The following is a 20494-nucleotide window of genomic DNA, read 5'->3' as shown; positions in this document are numbered from 1 at the left end:
AAGATGGAAAGGAAGGAAGGAAGAAAAGAGAAAGAAAGAAAAAGAGTCACCTATTAAAACAAATTTAAATATTCTTTTGCTAAATTCTTAACATATCTAGTTTTATAAAAGGGAAATATGGAAAGAAAAAGGGAAATAGTGATTACCTATGGTGAGCCATTGGCATTGTGATGGAATTAAAAAATATCAAACCATATTACAAAGAAAATAATTATGAAATATGGATTGTCTCAGAGCTACATATGTACAAATCTGTAAGAGAATTACTGCAGAGTATTAATAATCAGTATAGAGGACCTTTGAATGAGAATGGTCCTGGGAAAGAAAACAACTTTACTTACTTCAGCTGAAATCTTGATTGAGTTTCTATCAGTATGTAAATCCCATGTTCATTGATTGGAACAATTAATATTGTTAAAATGTCCAAAAAAAAATGTCCATACTTCTCAAAGCCATCTATAGATTCAATGTAATCCCTGTCAAAATGCTAATGACATTTTTACAGAAGTAGAAAATAAATTATAAAATTTTAAGGAACCACAAAAGACCTTGAATAGTCAAAGTAATCCTGAGAAAGAAGAAAGCAGGAGTCATCACCCTTCTTGATTTTAAGCCATATGTTAAAGGTAAAATAATCAGAACTATCAGACATATAGGACAATGAAAAAGAATCAACAGCCCAGAAATCAACTCATACAAACACGATTCACTAATATTTGACAAGGGAGCCAAGAATACTTGGTGCAGAAAAGGTACTCTCTTCAATAAATGGTCCTGGAATAATTGGATATTCACATTTAAAAAAATGAAACTATACCCCTACCTCACACTGCTCACAAAAATTAACTCAAAATGGATGAAAGACCTAATATAAGACCAAAATGCATAAAATTCCTAGAGGAAAACATAGGAAAAAAGCTTCTTGGCATGGGTTTTGGCAATGATTTTTAAAATATAACATGTAATGCCCACGCAACAAAATAAAAAATAAATAAGTGGGATAATATAAAACTAAAAAGCTTCTGCACAGCAAGAAGTGATCCAAAAAATGCAAAGAAAATCTATGAAAGCAGAAAAAAAATTTGCAAACCATATATTTGGTGAGGAGTTAATATCCAAGACCTACGAAGAACTAATACAGCTCAATAACAAAAACAACAAAACCCAAAAACCTCCCAAATAATCAAATCAAAATGAGTAAAGGACCTGAACTTTTTTTTTTCAAAGATGACATACAGATAGGCTACAAATACATGAAAAGGTACTCAATATCACTAAGCATAAGGGAAATGTGAATCAAACCCACAGCAAGATAGCTCTTCACACCTGTCAGAATGGCTAGCAACAGGAGTTACCAAAGGCTGGAGGAAAGGGAGCCCTATGCACTGTTAGTAGGAATGTAAATTGGTGCATCCACTAAACAAAATACTATGAAGATGCCTTTAAAAATTAAAAATAAGGGGATCCCTAGGTGGCCCAGTGGGTCGGCGCCTGCCTTTGGCCCAGGGTGTGATCCTGGAGACCCGGGATGGAGTCCCACGTTGGGCTCCCTGCATGGAGCCTGCTTCTCCCTCTGCCTGTGTCTCTGCCTCTCTCTCTCTCTGTCTGTCTCTCTCTCTATCATGAATAAATAAATAGAATCTTAAAAAAAAGTTAAAAATAATATTACCATATGATCTAGCAACTCTACTTCTGGGAACATCTCTAAAAGAGAACACTATGTGGAAGAGCTCTTTGCACCCCCAGATTCATTGCATCATTACCTATTATAGCCAAGACATGGAATCAATCTAAGTACCCACTGATGGATAAATGAAGTTTTAGTATACATATGCAATCGAAATTATTCGTCATAAAAAGGAAATAATCTTGTCATTTGCAACAACATGAGAGCATTATCCTAAGTGAAATAAGTCAGACAAACACTTGATGTCTTTTACATGTGGGATTTAAAACAAATAAAAATAACTCAGAGAAAAATAATCTTATCTGTGATTACCAGAGGAGTAGAGTGGGTGGAAAGGGAATTGGATGAAGGTGTCCAAAAGGTGTAATTTCCAGTTATAAGTACTGCGGATGTCAGGTACAACATGATGACTATTGTTGATGATGATGTACGGTATATTTGAAAGTTGTTAAGAGTAAACCCTAAGAGTTCTCATCACAAAATGTCAAATCTCTTTTGCTTTCTCTCTCTCTCTTTTTTTTTTTTTTGTATCTCTATGACATGATAAATGTTACTAGTCTAGTAACTAGACTTACTGTGTTGATCATTTTACAATATTTGTGAGTCAAATCCTAATGCTTGTCAACTCTAAATTTATATAGTGGTTTATGTATACAATGGAATATTACTCAGCTATTAGAAATGACAAATACCCACCATTTGCTTCAACGTGGATGGAACTGGAGGGTATTATGCTGAGTGAAGTAAGTCAGTCGGAGAAGGACAAACATTATATGTTCTCATTCATTTGGGGAATATAAATAATAGTGAAAGGGAATATAAGGGAAGGGAGAAGAAATGTGTGGGAAATATCAGAAAGGGAGACAGAACGTAAAGACTGCTAACTCTGGGAAACGAATTAGGGGTGGTAGAAGGGGAGAAGGGCGGGTGGTGGGAGTGAATGGGTGACGGGCACCGGGGGTTATTCTGTATGTTAGTAAATTGAACACCAATAAAAAATAAATTTAAAAAATGTGAAAAAAAATAAATTTATATAGTGTTCTATGTCAATTTAATCCCAATAAAACTGGAAATTTTTATTTTTTAAAGATTTATTTATTTATTCATTCAGAGAGAGCGAGATAGAGGAAGAGACACAGGCAGAGGGAGAAGCAGGCTCCATGCAGGAAGCCCGATGTGGGACTCGATCCTGGGTCTCCAGGATCACACCCCGGGCTACAGATGGCGCTAAACCGCTGTGCCACCGGGGCTGCCCAAAACTGGAAATATTTAAAAAGGCCATAGCATAGAATGACTAGAAAGAGGAAATATACTCAGCTTACTGTTAATTTAATCCTTTGTATTTGTAACATGCATTTTAACTGAAATCTCAAACACAGGAAGTTCCATTTAAGCCAAAAAATAGCAGCTGACAGCAGGACCATGAATCAAAATATACTTTATAAGTAGTGAATGGAAACAAATTATTGACACATTGGTAATTCAGCTTGCCTATTGAGAAATGGCATCAACAAGCTAGTGATAAAATAGTTGGTCTATGAATTTTATCATAGACTTGATAAACAAGAGAATATCAGGAAAAGGTGACTGGAGAGTTCTGGGAGACTCCAAAATTATAGTCAGGGTGCGGTGATACAATCTCAGGGAGGCAGACCAGGAGAATGTGATGGTGGACTAAGTGTAGTCAGATGTGTGGTGTGGGCTACCTGTCCGGAAACAGGCTGTGGGGGGAGAAAAGATGATCAATATGAAGCATAGATACGAGGTCAGAGAGGCAGCATTTGTCTGTGATTCTTTAATGACTTTTGGACACAGAAGTCTGACCAGTTGTCACAATGATCCTAGTTACCTAATGATTTTACGTCTACAGCCTAGATGAATGGCTTGGGTGACCAGCACCCCTAGTCAGAAAGACCTGATTAGCCTCTCTTACTTTGATTTCATGCTCACCAATTAAGCCATTAGGCAATAAATTACCTTTTTGAGTAGATATTTCCACAAAGAAGGAATGTGTTGATCAGCAAAGTTCTTTGCTTATTATATAGTCACATTTTGAGTTTTAAATAAAGGAACATTTAGATACTCTGGCTTACACAGTGTCCCACTGTACTTTGGATAGCATGATGCAGTTCCTGAACAGAATTTCCAAAGCTGGACCTAAAAGGGAGGACCAGAACCTGGACCCAAGTAACCTCCTTGAAGCAAGACCCAGGAAAAGAAACAGAACCCTTCCTAATAGCAACAGATATCTTTTTTCTTATAAGCATTATTGATAAATTATTAAATCATCTGGATACAGGAGTAATTTAAATAATATATTTAAATTCCTCATATATGACCAGGGCTTATTTGATTTTAGGTTAATATTAACATTTTCTGTGCTTAACAAACCTAAATTTATTTTTTTAAGCACATAAGGCATAGAAAAATATTTGCCTGTGATATACATTCGGAGCTACCCACTTATAAGATAGTAATTTTTTCCCAATTTTCCTTTATTCTCTCAACATGAAAACATAAATGAAAAAGAAATAGAGTACAAACCATGGTTTTTTGCCAATTTAAAGACAAATAAAAAGGAGGCCAGGGTACATTAATATTCTTTCAGTATAGTAGCTCTGTTTCAAATTTGATTTCTTTTTTAGGATTTTATTTGTTTATTCATGAGAGACACACAGAGAGAGAAAGAGAGGCAGAGACTCAGGCAGAGGGAGAAGCAGGCTCCATGCAAGGGAGCCCGACGTGGGACTTGATCCTGGGTCTCCAGGAGCATGCCCTGAGCTGAAGGGGGCACTAAACCACTGAGCCACCCGGGCTGCTCTTGATTTCTTTGCAAAGCAGTGGAATAGGCTTGTTAATTTTTATATCCTGGAAATTAATAGACATTGGTCAAAGGGACAAATAAATGAATATAAACAAATGAATAAACATCTAAACATTGATTTCTTTATATTGGATTTGATCTCTTTTAAAATATATTCTACTATGATCATGCCAAGTTCAGCCCATTGTTCCCAAAGGAAGTCAAGTATAGCCATTCAGAAGAATTGCACCCCTGGAGATATTAAAACACACTTTAAAAAATTTGATAAGACTAACTGAGGGATTTGCTAAATGTTTTAAACAGTTACATTTTCAATACACTTTTATCTATTTTTCCTTATTTTATTTGGTACTTAATGACATGTATCAGGTAAAAGCAATCAAATCAAATGCAAACAGATTAAATCTTTTCTGGGCTGATGAGAGTTAAGGGGATGTGGCTCAACACTGTAATGTGTTCCAGGTCCAAATGTCACCTTTGGGCACAGTGATGTGTGTGTGTGTGTGTGTATATATATATATATATATATATATATATATATATATATATATGCATAATTTCAGGATTTTGAAAGTGGTAAATTGTTGTCTGGTTAATAAATAATCAGGCAAAACTCAAGTTCTAAAACACCTAAGAAGAAAATCATTTTGTATATAAACATCAGAACATAGAAACCTATGTTTTAAAAAATAAATCTTGAAGGGTGAAGAGCTAGCAAGTTCTCTTCTAAAGTAGTGGATGCCCATAACGGCTAACTATGAAAAGAGCACAGATGTCCCATCAACAGATGACTGGACAAAGAAGATGTCGGGGGTGTGTGTATATATATATATTACTCCACTATCAGAAAAGAAATCTTACCATTTGCAATGACATGGATGGAGGATTTTATGCTAAGTGAAATAAGTCAATCAGAGAAAGACAATTATGATTTCACTCATGTGGAATTTAAGAAACAAAGCAGGATCACAGGGGAAGGGAAAGAAAAGTAAAATAAGACGAAATCACAGAGGGAGAAAAACCATAAGAGATTCTTAACTATAGAAAACAAACTGAGGATTGCTAGGGGGGCAGGAAGGGGGGGTGACAGGATGGGGTAACTGGGTGATGGAATGAGCACTGGATGTTATATGCAAGAGATAAATCACTGACCTCTACCTTTGAACCTAATAATATACTATATGTTAATGAATTGAATTTAAATAAAAATTTTAAAAAGTGTGGACTTGGGTGAAGCACAATTCCTAAAATAATCACCTATTGTGATTCCATAGCTCAGCTGAACTGTAGGGCTGCTTACCTGCAAGTAGCAAGGAAAAATTGAAAACTAATTCATCTTATTGTTTACATTGTTATGAGCCAAGACTTTTCCAACTTGTCTTATGGGATAAGGGTTGGTAGGATGTAACTTTTCTGGATGTACGAACTATTGTGGACCATAAAGAGCTGAGTGTCAGTTCCATGTAATTATAGCCTATCTGAGAATCTTTTAAAGGTTAATAGTTGATCATGCTATTGAGTGCTTCCTATGTACCGGTCACTGTAGAAGCACATAGTGAAGCAGGTCAATGGTACTGAGCTTTGTGAAGATTTTCTTATAAAAATGTGCTTCAGGAGAAAGAGCAGGGATAAATAAAACAGCACATATTAAGCATAAAAATCCTATAAAAAAGAAAATTTAAAGTATTTTTGAGTATGCCATCCTGCCCCAACCTCACACACCAGCACCTAATACCTTGATCCCCTTTCTATACTTTTCCCACGCCCACTACAAAAACTAATCTTCCAAGCTATGAAAAATCTAACATTCACACATATTAATTGAATACATTCCAGTTGTCCTCATTGCTAAGCTTAATAGAAGACAAGCATATGACATAGATCTAGTATCGATTTGGTTTCCTATTCCATTACAACAAGTATCTCATAGACTTAGTATGAACTGTTCCTATGTTAACAGTAAGTAAATGCATAATTTATATAATAACCTAACATGCTAATTTTCCTGATTTAACATCATTTTGTAATATATCCTACTGTAATTTTCTTTGGCTAGGAGGATTATTCCATATATTCTATTTATCCATCCAACCATCCATCCTCTATCCATCCATCCATCCATCCATCCATCCATCCATCCATCCAACCATTTTGGACAGATAGAGAAAGAAAAAGAAAGCATGAGTGGGGAAGAGAGAGATTGAATCTTAAGCCTGCTCCATGCCTACCTCAGAGCCCAACACAGGGCTCAATCTCATGACCTGAGCTGAAATCAAGAGTCAGGCACTTAACTGACTGAGCCACCCAGGAACCCCTCCTTATGTTCTATGTAAATCCATGGCACAGAAATTTCTTATTTTTTTCATTAGTGTCATCTTTTTCAGGTAATTGTCTATCACATGGAAATTGCTCCACCAATGAAACAAATTGGGGATCCCTGGGTGGCGCAGTGGTTTAGCACCTGCCTTTGGCCCGGGGCGTGATCTTGGAGACCCGGGATCGAATCCCACGTCGGGCTCCCGGTGCATGGAGCCTGCTTCTCCCTCTGCCTGTGTCTCTGCCTCTCTCTCTCTCTCTCTTTGTGTGTGTGACTATCATAAATAAATAAAAATTAAAACAAAAACAAAAACAAATCGACCAAAGCCTAAACACTTTTATATTATTTATAAAATGTATATATAATTTTCATTAGATATTCAATATCTAATGAAACTATTCATACAGAACGTGAATAGTGAGTATATATGTTTAACATTAACAAAGAATATTCATTTCTCTTTCCAACACTTAAATAAAGATTAGCGGACACAGTGATAGTCCACAAAAGGGTAGATGCTACCCCCTAACAGGAATTAACGATAAAGTAAAATAAGGTAACCAGGTTTGCTCCCACATTTGGACTTAGGGACCTCAGAAGGGAAAAGTACCTGGAAGTTGGGCAGGATCCTGCTCTCTGGGAGCTTCTGTGGGAGCTGCACAACCCTCACTTTTGTGCCTGATGGAAAATGGGGCCAAATCCCCAGAAAAGAGCTTTTATCCTCTGATGGCCTCAGCCAAGTTGGCAGCACCCAAGGGCTCACTGGACAGGTGGGCTGTGACATGCACTGCACACCCACCTCCGCTGGGAAGGAGACACAAAGCACTTCTCTCTTTCTGCCCTCATCCCCAAGCAGGACCCGTGATGAGAAAACACAGCCAGCCCCAGAGCACGCCTCTGAGGCAACATCAGTCATTACAGTCCCTGAATACTCAGCATGATTTGGATCTCATGAATCCCAGCACTGCCCTAATTCCCAAACCTGCAGACACTTCAGGGGAACCTCTAAGGAAGCAGAACCAGTGTCATGGTGAAGAAGCTCCCGGCATTCCCCTCTGTCCTTCAGCTTCTCCCCCACTGTAGTCTGGGCCCCTTGTGTAGCAGCAGAGGTGAGAAGAAAGGACCCTGAAAATCAGCTGATGCCAAGCAACAGCTCAAGGTGTGGAGGCAAGGTGCTGGAGGCAGGAAGCAGAATGGGGAGTCCAAGGAGAGCCAAGGTGTCCCAGTGGGGCTTATTACAACATGCCTGCGGAGGGGTTTTCTAGGGCACCAGCCACCCAAGTAGGTCAACCTTGGAAGTCTTCCAAGTTTTCTAACTATTCTGAAGTGAGGAGATTCTAGGTCCCATCCATCCCTCAGGGGAGGGGAGAGAACCCTCTCTAAGGTAGCTTCCCTGCAAAGCTTCCTGCCTCTTCTGGGATTGGGAGAACATTTCCTACCTATAATGTTGTCATATTTATTTGTATTCCACTGTTTTCTTACACTGGATGTAAGGAGGCCAAAATGGTATTTGGGAAATCTCTTATCATGTGATTACAAAATAATTACAAACTACAAACTAGTTCATTACAGTGTGATTCCTGTCTTGATGGGTTATAATGAAAACTTGGGGAAAATTATCAAGTTTGGAAAATGTGTCCAGCTGTGCTCCTACTCTACATACCCACTATGAGAAGAAACACACATTCAGAGACACCAAAAATGCCTCCTGATCTTGTGTGAAAAGCCCAGTGCACACTAGGCAATCCATAAATATTGGGACCTTTTGTGTGTGTGTTTTTCAGGTGACTTGCAGAAAGTGTGGAAATTTAGGAACTTAATACAAAAGAAATAGTAGCAAACTGAAATCTTGAAAACAATAAGATATAGTTCTCTAGTTTATCAATATATGACCATCAGTCATAAAAAGTAGAAACTCTGAAGACAATAAGAAAATGAAATACAAATATTTTCGGTACCAGACAAATCTTAACTTTGGGAAATGCATCATCTCAAAATTTCATGTTTTCCATTGCATATCTAGGTAGCATTGCTTTAACTTGTGGACAACTTCTAAAAGTGATCAGAGTAGGGGGACCTGGCTGGCTCAGTCTATAGAGCATGTGAGCTTCAATTTCGGGTCATGAGTTCAAGCCCAATGTTGGATATAGAGCTTACTTAAAAAAAAAAAAAATTCAAAAAAATTTCAGAATAAAACGTAAACATATATGAAAGATAAATGTTTAGAAAGGAAAATAACATATAACATAGTTAACCCTTAAATGCAATAAATATACTCACAAATATTTATATTATCTGCCAGCATTGGGCATTTTCTATAAACACTGATTTCAGCCTGCATTTATAACTTGTGGTTATAGCAAGATCCACCAGAATTTGTACATAATATCCATTTGGAAGTAGAATATAAATCAATACACTGATCATTTAAATACTTCCCAAAATAAATTGCTTCAATAATCGGTTTGCAAAATGTTGGCTTTTCATTGATGAAGTATCTGAGTCAAGGATGAACATATCTTCAGGAAATCATAACAGATAATTGATGGAAAATAACAAATGTTATTATCAATGTTTTATTTGGAATCTTGAAAACTGGAAAAATAAAGAGAATTTATTAGAGTTTATCCTTATTATGTTTTTTATATCCAAAGTATAGAAACTTCAGTTGTAGACATCTAGGTTCATTATAAGAATTGTAACCCACTGGGGGAAATTTTTCTGCAGTTTGGAAGAAATACCTTCAATATTATTCAATTCCATTTGCTCTGATTCTAGTTTCTTTGAGCCTTTTTTTTTTTAATTCATTCTTCAGAGTTTGGAAAAGAAAATTGGGCTATCTTGAATAATGAGTACAGGCACTCCTTTCCCTGGGGGAAAAAAATCCTTCATTATAAAAGTTGATATTGTCATCTAGGTTAACCATTATTATCTTGTGAGTTTTGTGAGGGTTATTAAGTTTCGGCCATTTTGACCAATTCCAGGTTAATTAATAGAAAACTAGTTTATGGACCTACCAAACTGATGACCAGGCCTTAAGCCCCTAAGGTTTTTTTTCAAGAGAAGTTGATTTGACTTTTTCTGGAATCCACTGAATCACTGAGGATTGTCCATGTGTTCCTTTGTGCCCATAATCTCCCTATGAAGAAACCCCACACAAGATAAACACTGATGCTAAAATTATGACTCTGTAGTCTGATCATCAGGATTGCCATAGAAATGGTTAACCAAGAGGAGTTAGTATGGTTATTAAGGACTAAATCTATTAAGGACTAAACATTAACCTCATAAACAAGAACATTGATCTCCTCATTGAAATATTTGTTCAGTAACATAAAAATACTTTGATGCAATTAAGTAGTTTCTCTTAATCCCCCATAGTCCTAATTGTTTAGGAGTATTTAACTCCACTAAACCTGGATAGAACTTATTTCTTCAATTTACTTCAGTGTTTATAATCAAAACGCTCCTATAACTGCTTAAAAGCCTTATCTTCAAGTTTAATGGCTTTTCAAGTACTTGAGCCTTAACTATAACCCCAAATAAAATTTAAAATTACAATTTGTAAAAGGTATGAATTTACTGTAGGCCCTGTAAAAAGTGTCATTTTCCTCTAGCAGTAGAAAAAGAACTGAGTGATAAAATTGTACAATGGAGGGCACCTGCATGGCTTAGTTGGTTAAGCATCTACTTCTGGCTCAGGTCATGATCCCTGGGGTCCTGGGATCAAAACCCAAGTCAGGCTCCCTGCTCAGAGGGGAGCCTGCTTTTCTCTCTCTCTGCCCTTCCCTTCTGCTCTTCTCTCCCTCCTAACAAAATCTTTTAAAAAATTATACATTGTAAAAGTAATAAAATTATCAAAATTTCGTTGTGTATTTAGCCACCAAAGAATGTAGAGTGTTTTGAGTTTTTTGCTTTCAACTTTGCAACTGCACAAAAAACTCACCTAACCCTTTTTCTTTTGAGATTACAGTAGTGCACATGGCATTCCATATAAAGTACCAGGAACTTCTTGGGTATGAAGCTATCATTTGGGATCTGCTCATTTTAGAAATAACCAATATATGATAAATCACGCACTTTCTTTATTGTTTCCTTTTTAACCTTCAAAGGATCAACCAGCCCCTTGGGCATTCTATCCTTTATTCATTTCTTTTTTATGCATCATTCACTGTGTACCTTCCCTGTAAACATTCTCTTATAGAACTTCTCCCATACCTCTATTTTCTAAACACAACAATGGAGAAATCTTTTTAAAGCTTATATACTATGTAGGTGGTGGCTTTTGCAAAGCCTCCCAGATTTCTGTGAGAAACTTGGTTTTATCTTTAAAACCAAGGAGAGAAAAAAAAATGAGTGTAGTGGGTAAATAGGGAAATGTATACTTTTCTAAAAATCTCAGATTTAGAAGATTGTGAAATTGAATAAAGTCATCCATGAAATATATCTAGGAATGCTGACCCAAGATGAAGCGGAGGGTTGGATTCATTATCTCCAGATGACCTGGAAATAATGTGATCCTGGAGAGACAGTGACCCTCACTTTCTTTACCCAAAGAGAGCACACATTCTCACAGGCTGAATCAGGATATGTATTTAGACCTACATCCTCTTTAGAGGCTCCCCTTGCAGGAAAAAAAAAATAATAATTTTGCTCTAGAAGGTGTTATAGGAAGTACTTACAATGAGTCCATCAAGATAAAGATTTCCTGTTCCAAGAAACTGATAGTGTTATGAAAGAATTCTCATGTGATCAAATTAATTTGGAAAACATTAGTTAAAAATTGGAATAAAAATCTTTACTACAGATATTTTTACAATTTTCACTATGCTAATATGAATTGTGAGCTCTAAAGTAAGGCATCTAATATGCAATAATGTTCAAACTTACTTGACCATATAATTTATTTTTAAAGCCTTCTTGAGGAGCTAGTGTTTTGAGAAAAACATTTTGAGAGGCATGAGGCTAGACCACTGCTTGATGAAGAGATTATAAAGGGTATTGTTCTAGATCTTCAGCTTCCAAATCATGGTTCATGGACCAGCTACATCACAATTTGCTATTGGTAATATTTGAAGATACAGATCTCTGGGATACATTCCACATCTACTGAATTAGTGGTCTAAGTGGTGGTGCAGAAGATGGTTCTATTTTTAAATTTTTTTTTAATTTTTATTTATTTATGATAGTCACAGAGAGAGAGGCAGAGACACAGGCAGAGGGAGAAGCAGGCTCCATGCACTGGGAGCCCGACATGGGATTCGATCCCGGGTCTCCAGGATCGCGCCCTGGGCCAAAGGCAGGCACCAAACCACTGCGCCACCCAGGGATCCCTAAAATTTTTTTTTATTTAAATTCAATTTAGTTAACATATAGTATATTATTAGTTTCAGGGGTATAATTTAGTGATTCATCAGTTGCATATAACACCCAGTGCTCATTACATCAATTGCCCTCCTTACTGCCCATCACCCAGTTCACCATCCCCCACCTCCCCTCCAGCAACCATCTGTTTGTCTCCTAGTGTTAAGAGTCTCTTATGGTTTGCCTCCATCTCTGTTTTCATCTTATTTTTATGTTGGCTCAAATAATTCTCATGCTAAGTTGGGGTTGGAACCTCTTGAGATAATATCTTCCTAGGTCACTATCAATCCTGATGCCATAAATCTTTTCATAAAGCTCTCTGTATTCCCAGCACTCTCTTCAAGGCATTTTTCACTTCTAAGTTCCTAAGACTATAGATAAGGGGGTTGAGCATGGGGTTGAAAAGGCTGTGAAACAGGAGCAGGTATTTCTTCTGCTCCTTGGGGTTCCCATATCTGGGCCCAACATACATTATGATGGCTGTGCCGTAAAAGAGTCCAACCACACAGAGATGAGATGAGCAGGTGGAGAAGGCTTTTCTTTGACCTTCTCCAGACTGGATTCTAAGGATGGCACAGAAAATGCACATATAGGAGATTACAATTGAGGAGAAGGGTCCCACTAGCACAGAAATTGCTCCAGCCAATACCATAATCTCATTGATGTGGGTATCTGCACAGACAAGTTTGAGAACAGCCATGATTTCACAGAAAAAGTGATTGATTTTCTGGAATCTACAGAAGGGTAAGGGGAGAAGTAACATGAGATGAACCAAAGACAGAAGGACTCCAATGGTCCAAGAAGTCAGCACCAGGGTGATGCAGACTCTCCAGCTCATGATCACAGAATAGCGGAGGGGGTGGCAAATGGCCACATACCGGTCATAGGACATCACCACCAGGAGAAGACATTCTGTGACAGCAAAGGTCAGAAAGAGAAAGGTCTGCGTCAGGCAGCCAGCAAAGGAGATGGGCTTGTCTGGCCTCAGGAGGTTCACCAGCATCTGGGGCACCGTGTTGCAGGCATAGGCTATGTCGACGATGGCCAGGTGGGAGAGGAAGAAGTACATGGGGGTGTGCAGTCTGGGGTCCAGTGAGATGAGCCCCAGGATGAGCCCATTCCCCAGCAGGGTGAAGGCATAGAACAGGGTGAAGAGCCCAAAGAGAACCATCTGAATCCTTGGGCCAAGAGGAAATCCCAGTAGGGTGAACTCTGTGATATATGTCATATTGTCTCCCATTTTCCTAGGACAGAATAAACTGAGTTAATGTTTGTGATTTTTAAAAAATCTTTAAAAATAAATTCATGTTAACTTATTTGAAACCTTTTTATAGGACAGTTTTCAGAAATACTTTCACTAAATTTTTGTGTATTTTAATGAATGTATAAAGACTTCAATAGCCCTGAAGTAAATTTAAAAATAGATATACACACATACATATTTCCTTTGTTGTTGTTAATGTTTTTGGCAGAGGCTAAATGTTCAAAGTTAAAATTTTGTCACATGTTAATCAAATACATGGCTTTTGTTTCATTCAGTGAGCTACTCTATGTTCTTCAAATAAATTCTGCCTTTCTTTGCTTATATTAGTCAGAATTATTGTTTTTTTTTTCAAATATAATGACTCCTAACTGATACACCCAAGTGCCCAAGTCCTTAAAATACAACAAGTGTAATCTTGAGTTGGAAGGAATCATTAACGATAGAATATGCTAAGGTTAGATATACCATTGACCATATTCACCATTAGCCATTAACCTCTCATCTGCTTGTTTAAACACAGTTTCCAATCTTGCATGTACTGTCACCTCCACAACTAATATCTCATGAAATCGCCTCTTGATCAAGTATAAAGACTTATCTTTAGCCTAAAATATCACCTTATTAGGTTTCCACAATATTTAGATGAGCATTTACATGAACGAATGAATAGATTTATACTATCATTTATTTAAACAAAAAAAACCCCAGAATCAGTAACTTTTATTTTGACTCAATATTGATAAATACTCCAGAAATACCCACCTCTGCAGGTGACAGTAGCTACCGTGAAGGATAATGCAGAAGGAGTCTCTGAAATCCTTGAGATTGAACTAAATCATCTTTCTTACTTTATGATTCCACAATTAAAATGTAAGTACAACCATGATATTGCCCTTTTCACTTAAAATTTATTCCCATCCTTCATGTAAGATCATCTTGGAGACAGCAAGGATGAGCAATAAATCCTTAATTTAAATGGCTACAAAATAATAAGCCTTAAAAATGATCCCATTTGCACTAAAACCCTCTTATTACCACTCCAATAATAAGTGTCATGCACAGGATGTTAAAAATAATTTAGAATATTTGCTGATTTCCTATAATATACCTACCACTGCTCTGCGGGGCGGGGGGGGGGGCGGGGGAACTATCATGATAGGAACTCCAAGCTCATAGTCATTGCTGGCACTCTGTCCTCATACTATTGCACGTAATAAATAGATAAGCATTTGTACACTTATTCAATAACTCTGGAGAGTCTTCCTTACGTATTTATTTATATATTTGACTTCCCTCTATGAATGACACTTTGAATCTAGTTTTTTAATAAAGGAGTGATGTTTTACTGTTTAATATTAAGTATTTACCAGAGAGTCCCCTGCACATACTTAGCTCTTTACCTTAAAAATAGCTACCAGTCAAAAATAGCCATTAATACATTGGTTGTATTAATATATTGATAGGTTAATAACATTTTACTCAGAATATTCTATTAACCTATCAATGAATAAACTTTATGTATTAATAACAATGTACCTTACATAATATTAAATTGTAAAACCTAACAGGAAACAAACATGATGTCAAAATATATTTGACCAGGACTCACAAAAGCAAATAGGAAACCTGTGTGTCTAGAGATGATTGTTGTATAAAGACCCCAATAAATCTTCACGCAGAAAAGGCAAACATATCTAGCGTGGATGAATTTACTGATGGTGCTAGAAGCCTTGTTGCTCGTCTGAGAACTGCCAAGGAAGGATCTTTGCTCCTCAAGTTGCTTTTAAGAGAAGTCTTTATTAATTTATCATCTCCACAAAATACCTTCCCAATTGCCAGGAGAGCTGTGTATAGGGGACGAGACAGTAGGTCTCCCTTGTATCAGCATGCTCCCTACAGAGTCATGAAGAACCCCACCACTGTTATTCTCCTGAGAGGTGAGAGGACTGGTAGTTCCTATTTGTGTCTTTTAGGAGGCTAGAGAGAGAGCGAGATCTTTAGAAGTCAAAAACAAGCAGTCCCTTCCTGATTGAAATAATACACACATATAAATTCATTCATTCTCTGTCACCATGTGAATATTACAGCTCCCAAAATACCAGGATTTGTTACAGTTTCACGAATTATGTTGTTCCAGATCCTAAACATTCAGGAGGCACTTGGGAGATTCAAAGATCCATGCGTGGTTATTTTTTGACAGTGAAATAGAAGAACAAACCTTGACATTAATTCCTACACCCTTTTCTTTTAGTGTTGTCTAGTTTTCCAACCATCCTGAAGGTGTTTGGAAAATGAACTTAAATTCAAAGGTCTTAATCATTATATCATTTTAGATAGTGACTCAGATCCTACATCCTTGAGCATAGATCTACAGATGTGTGGGCATCTGTGCTGGGAATTCACATTGGACATGCCCTGGTGTTTATCGACCCGGCTGGAAGAACAGCTGGGCAGAAGGGCTGACCAAGTTTACTTTTGAAAATTTCCCCTTTTTGATAATTCTGATCCTGTCCTCATGGGGACAAGCAAGTGAGTCTATATACCATAAATGCAGAATGGCTTGGAGTGTTGGACCTCAAAGGCAAGGCCAAGTGGGATGCCCAGAATGAGCTGAAAGGAACTTCCAAGGAAGATGCCGTGAAAAAGCACATCTATGAAGAAGATGATCTAAAGAAAAAATACAAGGAACTGGATTAGCCACTAGGCACACATGTCCTCTAAATTGGTAGAATGTCTTGCTTTTCTAACACTGGAAAGCAGACGGCCAACTCCCATCCTCTCAACCCATATGGATGAGGCGAAATATATTTAATCTACCTAAGAGAGTAGGCATATACTATCACAGCATATTCTGCAGGATGCTATCAACAATCCAGTGTACTTGCTGTGTGTCAGGTCACAATTTCTATCATGTCTATAATTTCTGAGTAACACAATATAAGCTGGGAGGAACGATCCCTTGGTCATTTGCCCATTTTTACCTCCTTAGCTGTGAAGAGGGTCTAATGGACTAAGATGATGTTGTGTTGGAAAGCGTATCAGAAATCAGATATTCCGGGCAGCCCAGGTGGCTCAGCGGTTTAGTGCTGCCTTCAGCCCAAGGCCTGATCCTGGAGACCTGGGATCGAGTCCCACGTCAGGCTCCCTGCATGGAGCCTGTTTCTCCCTCTGCCTGTGTCTCTGCCTCTCTCTCTCTCTCTCTGTGTGTCTCTCATGAATAAATAAATAAAATCTTAAAAAAAAAAAAAAAAAGAAATCAGATATTCCAAAGCCCTCCCATCGGGGTACTGACCAGGTACTGCAGACAAGAAAGGGAAATTAGCCGTTGTAATGCATTTTATCCATAATCATGATGAATCATGGTTCCACATGAGGTAGAGGGAATTGGAAAGCCAATGACTGATTTACTGGTCTCCTTAAGAAGAAGGGACCATATTGAGAGCCCAGCATGGGTCTCTGCTGCGGACAGAACATATATTCAGCTGAGCAGAGCAGTGGAGTAGAGAGCAATCTTGGTGAGGGGCAGCCTATGCTGTTAGATTCATGCAAAGCCCCCATCTCTGTTGCTATGGCTACTGCATTTGGGTGCTTATCCCTTTGTTCTGGGGTGGCCAAGAACAAAGGCTGACATTCCAACTGAATCATCTTGTACCTGATTAAAAAAAAAAAGCCATCATCAAATAAAGTTGCAAATGTACTTTTAATTTATCTACAGATAAAGCTAGTCAGAAGCTGTTTCAGGCCGTAATCTGTTAGAATTATATCCTAGACAGTCTTGAGGAACTGGGTTAACCAGTTATTTTCATCATTTGGCTTCATCCAGTGTTAGAAAAGCAAGACATTCTACCAATTTAGAGGACATGTGTGTCTAGTGGCCAAATCCAGTCCCTTGTATTTTTTTCTTTAGATCATCTTCTTCATAGATGTACTTTTTCACGGCATCTTCCTTGGAAGTTCCTTTCAGCTCATTCTGGGCATCCCACTTGGCCTTGCCTTTGAGGTCCAACACTCCAAGCCATTCTGCATTTATGGTATACAGACTCACTTGCTTGTCTGGCATTAACGTGGGATATACAGATTCTCACAATATTTCAACCGTGTTCCTTCCAGATCTGTGACCAACAAGTCAAACTATTTGCTAATTTTCAGGAGTCGGTGCAAATTCTCACTTCAGGCAATTTCTGTCTCCACAGTGTAAATGGCAAGGTGAATTGCCACCTCCAGGCAATGAGAGACTTACCCTTATCAATGACCACCTTCGTGGCAGATACACAGCAGAGAGGGAAGAACCATGATAGCTGGGATAGAGTTGATACCAGGATGTGAGGATCTGGGCCATTCTGCTTACTTTTGTCTTCTGTGCTTGCTCGTCCTGAGGTACACTGCATCTTGGTGTGAGGCATGGCTGCTGTGGTCACTCACTGTTATGATTCGGTGTGTCGTATAACATCTCAGCTCAACATAGGCAACCCTGCACTTACAGTTACTTGACACTCTACGAGTAGTCACTGCTAAGGCTCAATAGTACATGAAGAGTTGTGTTTTGAAATGTGTAATATCTTCTGGAATAGAGGGAAAGACCCTGACACAGAGTCCCTGTTGCGTGTGCTACGATTCACCAAAGACCCCTTCAAATCCATGTGGTCTGCTGATGAAATGGCCCAAGTGTTATAAAGAGCTACAAAGTGTATAGATCCAATGGTTTGTATATATTAACACACCTGGGTAAGCCCCATCCAGATCAAGGTATAGAACATCCTCAACACAAGAGAAAATTCCCTTTTCTTTTCCCCTCACCACACCACCAGCGCCCCAAATCACTTCCTCACTCTGAGGAAGGAATTCTGACTTCTGTTACAACAAAGATTAGCTTTGCTTCTTTTTTGAGGCTCATATAAATAAATTACACAGTATGCATGTATGTTTTTATGTCTGGCTTCTTCAACCCAATATAATGTCTTTGAGATTTATCTATGCTGTTGTATCATTTTTTTATGCTGCATAATATTCAATATAGTTCACTATTCTGTTATGGAAATTTGGGTTATTTCTAGTTTTCGTCTATTGAAACTAGAACATTCTATGAATATTCTTTTTTAAATATTTTATCTGAGAGAGACAGAGAAAGGGAGAGTGTGAGCTGGGGCCGGGGGTTGAAGGCAGAAGGAGAGGGAGCAGCAGACTCCTTGCTGAGCAGGGAGCCCAATCTAGGGCTTGAACCCACTACCCTGGGATCATGACCTGAGCCGAAGGCAAATACTTAATGGACTGAGTCACCCAGGCAGCTCTCATATGTGTTTTCAGTGGGTATACCAAGGATAGAATTGGACAAATCCTAGGACAGGCACATGTTTAATTTTAGTAGATATTGCCAAACAGTTTTTCAGTATGGTTTTATAATTTTAGTTTTCCACCACTTGGTATTAATTTTATAATATTAGCTATTGTGATATTTGTGTTTATTGATGATTAATTGTACTGAATACATATGTTTATCGATCTTTTGAATAACCTTTTGTATGGAGTACCTGTTCAAATCTTTTGCCCAGTTTTCAATGGAGTTTTTCCCGGTCATTGAATTTGTAGACATTCTTTACAGAGTCTGGATCTAAGTGCTTTGTTAAACAGGTGTAAGAAAGCTATTTTCACCCAGATTGTGGTTTACCTCTACGCTTCCCTACGGAGTCTTTTGATAAACAAATTATTAGTTTAATGGCATCCAGCTTCATTTCTTTTTATGATTAGTGCTCTTAGCTTCCTGCTTTAGAAAACAACCTACCAAAAGATCATACTCTAATTTTTCTCCTAGAAGAGTAATCATTTGCTTTCATGTTTAGATCTAAGGTGCACTCAAATTATCTTCGTGGATGGTATGAAATAGGAGTGAAGGTTTTTTGTTTTTTGTTTTTTGTTTTTGTAAAGATGTCCAACTGCAAAGATGACTTCAAACTACATTGGTAATTTTGTCAAAAATATTGATGAAATACATATGTATCTATTATTGTATTGTTTTCTATTGATTATCCTTAAACTAATAGTTAACACAACAGTATATATTAAGCCCTGTAATCCAAAGTGTAGCTTCCAATTTTGTTCTGTCCAAAGTTATTTTGATACTTTCCTTAAATTTTCTTGTAAATTTGTGTAATAATTATGTTTTTAGTGTTTAAAATTTTCCATTTTTAGTTGAACTTTTATTTTGATATAATCGTAGGTTCAGATACAGATGTTAAGAAATAATACAAGGGTTATTATATTATTATAATACTGTGTACTCTTTACGGTTTCCCCCTTTGCTAGCATCTTTCAAAACTCACAGTGTATGGACACTGGTACAGTCCAGGTGGGTAACATTTTCATCACTACAAGAATCTCCCATGTTGCCTTTTTCTAGCCATGCCCATATGGTATATAATCTTATGTGATTTTTTTTTTTTTTAACTCCGGAGATTCACACAGGTTGTTGCATCTATCAATAGTAGCTCCTTTTATTGCTGAGAAGTACTTTATGGTGTGGATGTGCCACTGTATAACCATTTACCTGCTAGTGCCATCTGGATTGTTTCTGTTTTGAGCTATTACTAAAAAATCTTCTTTGTGTACAGGCTGTGTGTGTGTTTAAGTCATTTTCCTGAGATTTATGTTTTGGTAGTTTTAAAACAATGAATTAAATTTCCTTAGTAGTTACAGGATCATGTGAATGAATTCTTCATATTAAGTGAGTTGTGGTAGTTTGTGATTTTTGAGAAGTGGTTCATTTAATCTGAGTTACTTGTAATTTCCTTTACCATCCTTTGATGTCTGCAGTGATATCCCCCCTTTCATTCTTATATTTTTAAGTCGTGTCTTTACAAGTACTCTTGGGGGTTTCTAAATTTTATTGATCTTTAAAAAAACAACTCTAGTGTTTATCTTGATTTTCCATTTTAAATTTCAGCATTTTCTGTTCTTATATTCATTAATTCCCTTCCCTCTCCTCCCCTCCTTTAAATTTATTTTGCCTTTCTTTTTCTAGGATCTTGAGGTAGGGATATCTAT

The 20494-nt window shown here is 37.5% G+C and overlaps 1 protein-coding gene across 1 annotated transcript; it reads right to left on the bottom strand.

Annotated features, from left to right (window-relative positions):
- Positions 1-12354: 12354 nt before the first annotated feature.
- OR2A7 (olfactory receptor family 2 subfamily A member 7) lies at positions 12355-16144 on the bottom strand. The gene is made up of 2 exons (XM_077848450.1): positions 16000-16144; positions 12355-13436 (listed from the first exon to the last, which is right to left on the bottom strand). The coding sequence occupies exon 2, from the start codon at positions 13430-13432 to the stop codon at positions 12500-12502; it is 933 nt and encodes a 310-aa protein (XP_077704576.1). The 5' UTR covers positions 13433-13436; positions 16000-16144; the 3' UTR covers positions 12355-12499.
- Positions 16145-20494: the final 4350 nt, after the last annotated feature.

This window comes from Canis aureus, chromosome 15 (genome assembly GCF_053574225.1).
Source record: "Canis aureus isolate CA01 chromosome 15, VMU_Caureus_v.1.0, whole genome shotgun sequence".
Taxonomy (NCBI): Eukaryota; Metazoa; Chordata; class Mammalia; order Carnivora; family Canidae; genus Canis; species Canis aureus.
The sequence above is the reverse complement of the archived record's forward strand: the minus strand, read 5'-3'. Positions and strand labels throughout refer to the sequence as shown.